This window comes from Penaeus japonicus, unplaced genomic scaffold (assembly GCF_977035675.1).
Source record: "Penaeus japonicus unplaced genomic scaffold, GWHDUDI00000001_assembly GWHDUDI00000039, whole genome shotgun sequence".
Lineage (NCBI taxonomy): Eukaryota > Metazoa > Arthropoda > Malacostraca > Decapoda > Penaeidae > Penaeus > Penaeus japonicus.
In genome coordinates this window covers 13,351,616-13,361,615 of record NW_028234441.1, presented here as the reverse complement: position 1 = coordinate 13,361,615, position 10,000 = coordinate 13,351,616, and the positions used below count along the sequence as shown (strand labels likewise).

At 49.9% G+C, this 10,000-nt stretch overlaps 1 protein-coding gene across 4 annotated transcripts in view; it reads right to left on the bottom strand.

Annotated features, from left to right (window-relative positions):
- LOC122253880 (uncharacterized) overlaps positions 1 to 10,000 on the bottom strand; it is a 62,458-nt gene that overhangs the window by 26,584 nt on the left and 25,874 nt on the right. For all 4 annotated transcript variants that reach the window (XM_086533397.1, XM_086533398.1, XM_086533399.1 and 1 more), the window contains exons 2-3: positions 2,159 to 2,228; positions 489 to 2,024 (exon numbers count right to left, since the gene is read on the bottom strand). In XM_086533397.1, the coding sequence (XP_086389523.1) occupies positions 489 to 1,893 (1,405 nt within the window). In that variant the 5' untranslated portion in view covers positions 1,894 to 2,024; positions 2,159 to 2,228. The remainder of the gene's footprint in view (positions 1 to 488; positions 2,025 to 2,158; positions 2,229 to 10,000) is intronic.

The window sequence follows — 10,000 nt, the reverse complement described above, 5'->3', positions numbered from 1 at the left end:
CCCAGTCCTCTTTTCCCTCCAATTCCCCTCCCTCTTTTTTTTCTCCTTTCTCTTCTCTTATCTTTAATCTTCCACCTCTCTCTCTCTCTCTCATCTCGTCCTCTCTCTGCAGATTCATGTTTTTTGTCTAGCTGTCTTTGTTCCATTGTCCGGCTGTCTGAGGGTTATTGTCCAATCGTCTGGATGTGGTCATTGTACACCGGTTAATGCCACGTATTAATGCCACGTAAGAAGCCACGGGGTATCAGGAGATCTTGGCCTCGCGGTGCATCAGGTAATGCACCCTGCGGCATTACAAGATGCACCACCAGCTGATACCACAACACTATAACGTGGGTTTTTGATGGTGTGCAACACCAGGTGACTAGTGCCGTCGAGAGGGATCAAAAGTGAGAGAGAGGGGAAGTAAAGAAAGCGAAAGAGCGAAGAGAGGGGAAGCGAGAGGGGGAGGAAGGGGGGAGGGGGGGCCTCAAGTCCTTCCTCCGCACCTGCACGTCTTCGGCGAGGGGACCTCCTCGGCCTCCTGGAGGACACGGTGCGCTTTTTCTTGTCTTCATCTGCCGGTTCCTCGACCTTTGTCACTCCCTTATCCTCTTCCTTGCCTTCCTCGTCCTTCTTCTCTTCTCCTTCTTCTGCCGTTTCCTTCTCTTCTGCTTCTTTTTCTACCGCCGTCTCCTCTTCCCCTTTCTCTTCTCCTTCGTCCTCCTTGGTTTCTTCCTCTTTCTTGTCTTCGGCCTTTTCCTCTTCCTCTTCCTTTTCTTCTTTTTCCTCTACATCTTTCTTTTCTTCCTCCTCCTCCTTTGCTTCTTCTTCTTCCTGTTGCTCCTCATCCTTTGCCTTTTCTTCTTTAACGTCTTCTTCACTCGGTCTTACGTCTTCCTCCATCTTTTTCACTTCCTCTTTCGCCTCTTCCTCTTTATCTGGTTTGCTTACTGCCTCTTCTTTTGCCTTTTCTTCTACGACCTCCTTTGCATCCTCTTTCGCTTCCTTTTGTGCTGCTTTGTCTTCGGCTTTGTCCTTTTCGCTGGGAGCTTCTTCGACTTTGGCTTCGGCTTTGTCCTTTTCGCAAGGTGCTTCTTTGGCTTCGGCTTCGGGTTTGTCCTTTTCGCTAGGAGCTTCTTCGACTTTGGCTTCGGCTTCGGGTTTGTCCTTTTCGCTAGGAGCTTCTTCGACTTTGGCTTCGGCTTCGGGTTTGTCCTTTTCGCTGGGAGCTTCTTCGACTTTGGCTTCGGCTTCGGGTTTGTCCTTTTCGCTGGGAGCTTCTTCGACTTTGGCTTCGGCTTCGGGTTTGTCCTTTTCACTGGGAGATTCTTCGACTTTGGCTTCGGGTTCTGGTTTGCTTACCTGTTCCTTTTTCGCTTCTTCTGGTTTCGCTTCCGCCTTTACGTCTTCTGCCTTCGCCTCTTCCTTCTTCACTGGCTCTGTTTTTTCTGCTGGTTTTGCCTCTGGCTTAGTTTCCTTCTTCTCCTCCGCGGGCTTTCCTGCCTCGGGCTTCTTTTCCTGGGGCTTGTCCTTTTCGTCCGGCTTCGTTTCCTGCTTGGCGTCTTGTGCCTGGCCCTCGTGCGCCCCGTTCGTGGCACCCGCTCCTGCACCTGCTGGCACAGTGCCTGCGACCTCACCTGGTTTACCAGGTTCACTCACGGCCTTCTTATCCGCCGGCCCTTCTGCCGGTTTCCCGTTCTGCGCGGGCTTGGGCGACGGCGCCGCCACCTCCGCGGTGCCGTTAACGGGCTTGGCAGCTGCCGCGGGGGGCGCGTCGGCCGGGGCGGCCTTCGCAGCGTCCGTCTTCACCGCCGGCGGGGCCTCGCCGTTGATTGCGCTCTTGACCACCACGTCCTCGTTGTCATCGTGGTCGAGCGTCGAGATTCCGCTGTCCTTGCTCAGCGCGTCCATGTTCGCGAGGCACAATCGCGTACGTATGTGTGTGTGTGCGGGATGTCTCCGCTACGTCGCTGCTGCTGACGCCGGTGTCAGCCACCTGTGGATCGCCCTGCTACCGGAGCAGCTGGTCTCCAACGGGGCACCTGCGCACGCATGGTACACGTCAGCCAAAGGAAACAGTCAGCATAGGTAGGTAAAGGTATAAGTATGTTCATTAGTTATATAATTCATGAAGGAGTTTAAAGGGAAGAAGGGCGTGCGTCCCCCTAGAGCTTACCTGAAGGGGGACTTGGGAGGGTGAAGCAGGTGTTGTGGCAATCCTGGTCACGACCTGATCCACCGAGGGTCTGCGGGATGGTGCCACTGTCACTAAATCACAAACTACAACATGCCAGCCTTTGTCACCACATGCTAACTCATGGCAGTTGGCAAGTCTGACCTTACATGTCCCAGATATTGCATGTTAATCCGTAATTCCATTGCATACGGAAATCATGCATTCAAACAGACATTCATTCATCTATGGGATCAAACCTAGTCGTGCCCTTTGCCTCGAGGCCTGAATCTTTCTAGCTGACCAGTCTTACACTTATTTCTACCGTTCTTATTTCTATCTGCACGTCTCCCTCCCTATCTATCCCTACCCCTTTCCCTTCCCTCTCTCTCTCACACCCGTCTGCTTCTATCTCTCTCTCATTAACCCCCCCCCAATCTCTCTACTGACCGCCTCCTCTCCCACTCCGTCTCTCATCAACATCCTATCTCTCTCTCTCTCCTCTCTCTCTCTCTCTCTTCCCTCCTAGTATGCCTCTTTCTCTCTTCGCTCTCTCTCTCTCTCTCTCTCTCTCTTTCTCTCTCTCTCTCTCTCCTCTCTCTCTATCACACTCTCTATTCAGTCTTCTATATCTCCCCTCTCCAGCCTATCTCTGTCTCCACCAATCTCTCACCATCTCTCTGCAATGCTCGAGCTCCCCTTCTGTGCCGTTTTCTGCCTGCCTACGCTTCCTCCCTTCCCCTTTACCGATGTCATACCCAAACAGCATCGATTTTAGTATTGGTAAATAAGTTAAATACCTTTGGAGAAGATTACTGGGTGCGGAATGGGGGTGGGGGTGGGGGTGGGGGTGGGGTATGGGAGATAGTAGGTTGTTCGTCCCCTGTTTGATACCTCGAAGAAAAGGAATTTAATTTTTGTTTTCATTTTTTTTTTTTCATCTTTTTAAAACTTTTATTTCTTGAAGGTTGTATCTGTGTATTCGTCGAGTGGCATCTCTTTCACGATGAAGAGAATATTGCATGCATGATTGTTCTCTCTCTCTCTCTCTCTCTCTCTCTCTTCCTCTTTCTTTCTCTTAGTCTCTCTCTTTCTCTTTGTTTTCTTGCTTATTAATTCTGTAATATTGTTTAATTTTGTTAAATTATTATATTATTGCCAGTGTATGTGTGTGTGTGTGTGTGTGTGTGTGTGTGTGTGTGTGTGTGTGTGTGTGTATGCGTGTGTGTGTATGTGTGTGTGTGTGCGTACACATTTGTATGTGTGTAACTCATGAGTTGCAAGGTTGATTCAGTAGACGAGAAGACCCTGAGGAGCGATGAGTCAGTGTGAACAGCGTGTCACTCATACTATTTATAAACAATGAGTCACTCACTGCAAGAGCGAAATAGATGGGACGCAATGAAAATGGTGTTATTGGGAATGAGAACTTGGTAATTGGGAAAAGATGCATAACGATAACTGTTGAAGAAGGAGAAGTAAAATAAAAGAAAACGATGATGATACTGACGAAGAAGAAGAAAACAACAACAACAAATAACAAATAACAAACAAACAAGAAATAACAAACAAACCAAACAACAAACCTGAAGAATAACGAATTCACAAAGACACATCACAAGAGATAATTTGACCAATGGTTTAAAATAAGTTCGAAGATCTGAATGAACCTTTTGGACAGACAGCCGAGTGGGGGCATCAGCGACCGGTCGGATCAATATACTAGTGACTCATGAAGCCGGTTCGAGTGTCTGAGTGAGACGGCGATTCGAAGCCTCCTTTTCTACGTGAGTCGTTCTCTTTTGATTCACGAGTGTCATGGATTGACACGAACTAATGCCATGATCAATGAACTTTCAAGACTTTTTCATTCTATATTTTCTCGGAGTCATTATAGTAATTTGCAGAAAAAACACTAATTTTTAGATTGAAGCGGAAAATCGGAGACTCAATGAATCAATGAACCGATGAACCAATGAACCGATGAACCAATGAACCAGTAAAGAAGGAGCATGCAAAAGAAAACACAAGCATCGCCAGTCACGTATTAGAAGCCAGTGGAGATGAAGTGAAAGATGTCTGAAGAAATTTTTTCGAAGAAAATGGTGACTCGGGGAAAAGTTTGACATGTGACAGATGGAACGAGGTAGCAGGTGAATGGGAAGAGATTCACAGATAGACAGACAGATGGATAGGCAGACAGAGAGAGAGAGACTGTCACAGGAAACATTTTTAATGAAAAACAAACAAACTGAAACTTTAATACACAACACACAAGCTAACTATCAGTACCATAACAATATTAAAAGCAGTTTACCACACACACACACACACACACACACAAACACACACACACACGCACACACACACACACACACACACAGACACACACACACGTTCGCAATCAATAAAATAACAATATTAAAAACAGTTCCCATTCAACATCTCTGCTGCAACAAAAGATATATTGTTTGTGCGAAAGTCTGCATTCAGCCAGTCTCTATTGTTTTCGAAATTTCAACAAATCCATAATGACTTTATAGAATGAAAAATACGTTTAATACGATTAGCTTAACCGGAATAACATTTAGGAAATATTATTAGAAAAGAAAGAAAAGAAAGATGACGCGAATATTAATGAAAGTGTATAGGAGAAAAAGAGGAAGGAAATTAATGAGATGTAAATCGTATATAAAAACAGAAAACAATGTATAGAAAAAAAAAATGTATAAGTGTCCATTAAAGAGGGAATCAGGGATATTATAAGACTGAAGGAAATAAGATAAAAATGAAAAAAAATAATAAAGATTAGGAAAGGGGAGAGACTGGAGACCAGAAGACACAACAGAACGAGCATCATCGAGGAGCGAGCGAGGCAACGCAAGGCAGCCTCTTCAACCCTCCCTCATCCCACCTGACTGTCCCCCTCCTCTCCCCTCTTCTCCTTCTCCCCTTCTTCCCTCTTCTCCTTCTCCCCTTCTCTCCTCTTCTCCTTCTCTTCTTTCTTCCTTCCCCCTAATCCCCCCTTTCCCTTCACATCCCACCTTTCCGTTCCCTCCACTTCTCTCTCCTTCCCTCTTATGCCATCTTTCCTCTTCTCACCTTCCTGCACTCCTTCCTCTCCCCTCTCCTCCTTCTCCTCTTCCCCTCATCCCATCTTCCCTCTTCTCACCTTTCCGCACTCCTCCCACCTTCCTACTCCCCACCTTTCCCTCTCCTCTCTCTCCCCTCTTCTCCCTCTCACCTTCCTTTCGTCTCTCCCTCCCTCCTTTCCCCTCTCCCCCTCCCCTACTTCCCTCCGTCCAATCTCTTTGCCTAGAGACTGCAGCAGACGTGGCACTGGCACAGGGCCAAGGAAAGGAAATGGAGGTAGGAGAGGGGAAAGGGGAAGGGAGATGGTCAAGACGGGAACATCAGAGGGGAGAAAGAGGAAGGGAAAACAGGAAAGGGGGAGAATAAGAGAGAGAGAGAGAAAGAGAGAGAGAGAGAGAGAGAGAGAGAGAGAGAGAGAGAGAGAGAGAGAGAGAGAGAGAGAGAGAGAGAGAGAGAGAGAGAGAGAGAGAGAGAGAGAGAGAAAAAAAGAGAAGAGAGAAAAGAGGAGGGAGAGATAGATAATCGATTAGACAGACAACGAAGCCAGATATATAATAGATCGAGAAGAAGAAAAAGAGCAGAGAAAAAAAGAAGAAGAGAGATACAAAACGAAGAAGAAACAAGAAAGCAACAGAAGGGGAGTCCTGACCGGCACCGGACATATCTGGCGGGGCCAGCCAGGTCGTCGCACCCCCCCTCCCCCTCAAGTAAGTAATGAAATAACTGGGAAGAGAAGTAAGAGAGAAAAAAATAGATTTAGAAAGATAGGATAGATAGATAGAGAGAGAGAGAGAGAGAGAGAGAGAGAGAGAGAGAGAGAGAGAGAGAGAGAGAGAGAGAGAGGGGTGGGAGAGAGAGAGAGAGAGAGAGAGAGAAAGGGGACAAGATAGAAGAGAGAGAGAGGCGGGAGCGCAGGGTACTGGATGAGAGAGGGTGTGAGAGTGGAGGATGGAGAGAGTTATTCTTAGGGAGCGACGCCGGAGAAGATCCCTAGGAGGTAGATCAAGGAAAATGGGAGATGAGAGGGGAGGAGTGTTGGAGAGAAGTGTGACGGATAGAGAGAGAGGAGGCGAGATGAGAACTATGGAGAAGATGACAATGGAGGAAGGACAGCGAGAGGTGAAGCCGGACGGAGGAGGGAGAGAGAAGAGATGTGGAGACGAAGCGAGCAGGAAGGAGACGAGAGAGATGAGAGAACTGTGAGGAGAGAGGGAGGAGAGAGGGGACGGAAGAACATGGGAAGATGGGTGGAACCGAGAGAGATGAGAAGAGGAGAAGTAGAGAGGAGCTGGAAAAGAAGAGATGGAGTTTGAGCGGAAAGGAGAGGGCTAGCTTGATAGGAAGGAGTGAGAGGGAGGAGGAGGTTTAAGAGTGAGGCGTTGGGACGGGATTGTGGTCGTGATGAGGGGGGAGAGGGTGGAGTGCGTTGAGGAACGTGGAGGGAGGAAGGGTGGAGAGGAAGATTGAGGCCTTTAGGAACGAGGAAGGTCTGAGAGTAGCAGGATGGAGCAGGGAGATGACCTCGGAGCAGTGGAAGGCCGGGCCGAAAGATGAGGCTGGGAGACCCCGAGTTGAGCTGTCGGATTGGTGAGGATGGATAAGGAAGCGAGGCGGTGAGGAGGGGAGCAGGGAAGAGAGACGAGGCGGTGGCCTGGAGAGTAGTGAGAGAAGCCGAACGGGGGGCATGGTGAGGGAGGGGTGAACGAGGGCAGAGAGATAGGGAGACAGAGGCCGGACGGCGAAGCACAAAGAGAGCCCCCCGGGAGACGGCGCCGACGGATCGCTGCGGACGGGAGGGGCGCTGAGCTAGCGCGTTTGAAATACCCCGAGGAGGAAAGGAGGGGGAGCGAGTAGGCCAGGGAGCTCAGGAATGACCTGGGGGAGGGAGGAGAGACGAGGAAGAGGAGAAGTCCAATGGGAGGGAGTGTTTCGTGCATGTATCTTGCTTTTGAGCGAGAGAACAGACGGACGAGCGAGGGGGGGCGGATAGAGTTAGGGAGACACGAGACGAGGGAGTGAGAGGAGCACGTGAGAGCCCCCCTCCTAGCCACAACCATTCTAACCAACACCCCAACCCCTTGCGAGGAGTATCGGAGAGAAAAGCCAGCAAAGGAATGCGTCCGAATAGGAAAGGTGGGGGAGCGGAGGATAGATCAGCAGACTGATTAGGGAGGTCGAGAGAGCGCAGGCAGACCGAGGGGAGACGGAGGGAGGGAGGACGCGAATGGAAGACAAGGGGGGGAGGGGTTGAAGTGAGGATGGGATTGGAAGAGAAAGAGAGACAGGAGAGATAGCGGAGTGAAGAGGAGGTAGTTGAGGAGACTAGCGGAGGAAGGCGGAGAAGGGTTGGGCTAGGGGGGCGGAGGGAGAAGAGACGAGGAGATGAGGGATGTGGGCGTAATGGAGAGGGGGAGAGGGGGAGCCATATCGCGATGCAGTGAGAGGAGGAAGTGTGGAGTAGAAAGAGGAGAGTAATGAGGAAGAAGAGATAAGAAAGAGACTTGGAGAGAGGTGAAACGAACCGAGACTGAAAGCGTAAGGTCGGCCAGGCGGATGAAAGAGTACGCATGAGGATGGAGTGAAACTAACGCTGGGTTTTGATGGCTGGGGGGGTAGTGAACGCGAACGGGGAGGAGAGATGATAGATGGCCACGGAACTTGGAGGTCGGAGAGATGAGTAGAGATGACCGAGAGTAACGGAGGATAGAGAGAAGGGTGTCAAAGGTGTTTGTGACCACGAGCGGAGGGGGTCCGTTTGATGGAGAGATTTGATGGGGGGAGGAGGGTGCGGGCGGGTGGGACGAGTGAGATAGAAGGGGACGGTTGGAGTGGGAGAGAGTGTCGAGGTGAGAAAGAGACCAGAGAGAGAGAGTGGAAGGATGAGGAAAAGAGTGCAAAGAGTCAGGTTAGGACGGGGAGAGGATGAAGAGAGAGGGAGGTTGGCCGGAGGACTAAGTGGCGGAGGGATGGCAGTAGAAGGAGACGAGACCGGTCACGAATGGGGGGGAGGAGACGGAGAGAGGAGAGGGAGATCGGAGAGAAGAGGGGAGAGGGGAAAGGGAGAGAGTCTGAGAGAGAGAGAGAGGGAGAAGATGTGTGACGGAGGAGAGAGAGGCAGAGAATTGGAGGGGAGACGGAGGGGATTGAAAGGTGGTGATAAGCAGGACGTTGAAGGGTTAAGGTAGAGGTGAATGAGGTTGGAGCTCGAAGGGAGCAGGAGCAGGAGGCGTGAAGATTGAAGGAGGAAATGGAGATGCTGGGGAGAGGAGGAGGTAGAAGGGGAGAAATCGATGGAGGGCGGATATCGAGGTTGTGGGGGTGAGTGAGAGGGGAGAGCGGATGAGAGCGAAGAGGTGCAGAAAATGGTAAAGTTAGAGCAAGGGAAGAGGAGAGAAGGGAGCGGGAGGTGAGGTAGGAGAGAGGGGGAAAGAGCCAGCAGTGATGTAAGATGAGGAGAGGAAAGAGGTCGAAGGGAGACGACAAATGATCTAATGAGATGGAATGGCGGAGGGAGATAGAAGAGTGCCGGAAGCGAATGGTCGAGGAGGATGAGGGAGGGTTAGGCGAGAGAAGAAATACTACGGGGAGAGCGAAGGGGGGGTGTGGGAAGTTTCGCCAGGAGGAAGGTGAGGAGTTACGATGAGGTGGAAAGACGGGAGCACGTGGATCCAGCGCCGAAGAGACGAAAGGCGACGCTACATGAAGGCGGTGATGAGAGAGCAGAGAGGTGACGAGCGTGTGAGGGAAAGTAGTGAAGAGACGGGAGAACAGATGAGGTAAGAGAGAGCCGGAAGCACGAAGAGGAAGGCCGAGAGAGGCGAGAGAAAGGCGAATGGAGAAGGAGGAGGACGCGAGAGATGATGGGGGAGGCGATGAGAGAGACGATGACAGAGAGACAGGAAGATGACAATGAGGTGGAGGAAGGCGGGACGTGGGAGATCGAGACGAAAGAGAGAGAGATGAGGAGAGGGGAGCTTTGAGGCATGACGGAGAGGGGAGTGGGAGAGAGAAGAAGAGGAAGAGGAGGATGAGAGGGGAGGTAGAGGGACCGATGAAGCTGAGAGGAGAGGCGATGGAGCATTAAGTGCCGAGGCGTGAGAGAAGAATGAGTGAGAGATGCGAGAGAGAAAGAGTGTGAAAGACGAGGGAGAGAGAGAGAAGAGAAGAGAAGAGAGAGAGAGAGAGAGAGAGAAGAGAGAGAAAAGAGAGAGACAAAGAGAGAAAACGAACAGAGAGAGAAGAGAGAGAGAGACAAGAGAAGAGAGAAGAGACGAAGAGAGATCGAGAAGAGCGAGAGAGAGAGAGAGAGCAGAAAGAGAAGAGAAGAGAGAGAGAGTGAGAGAGAGAGAGAGAGAGAGAGAGAGAGAGAGAGAGAGAGAGAGAGAGAGAGGGAAAGAGGGAGGGAGGTAGGGAGACACAACACCATAGGCCATTTAAAAAGAATGAAAGATAGGGGAAGAGAGGTAATAAATAAATAAATAAAGAAAGCAAGCGAGATATAAACGCATCAAGACTAAAGCAAAAAAGATAAACAAATGCAAAAACGATGAAATAGTACAAAACAAGACACGAAAAAGAATGTATGAACAGAACACATAACAACAAAAAGGCGATACAGAGGAAAGAACATAAGTAGAAAATAAAGCAACAAAAACAAGGAAAAATGCAAGGAAAATCGCGAGAAAGGAGGAAGAGGAATCGAGAAGGAAACCAGAGACGAGGGATATTTTAGGATAATTCAGAAGGAGAAGA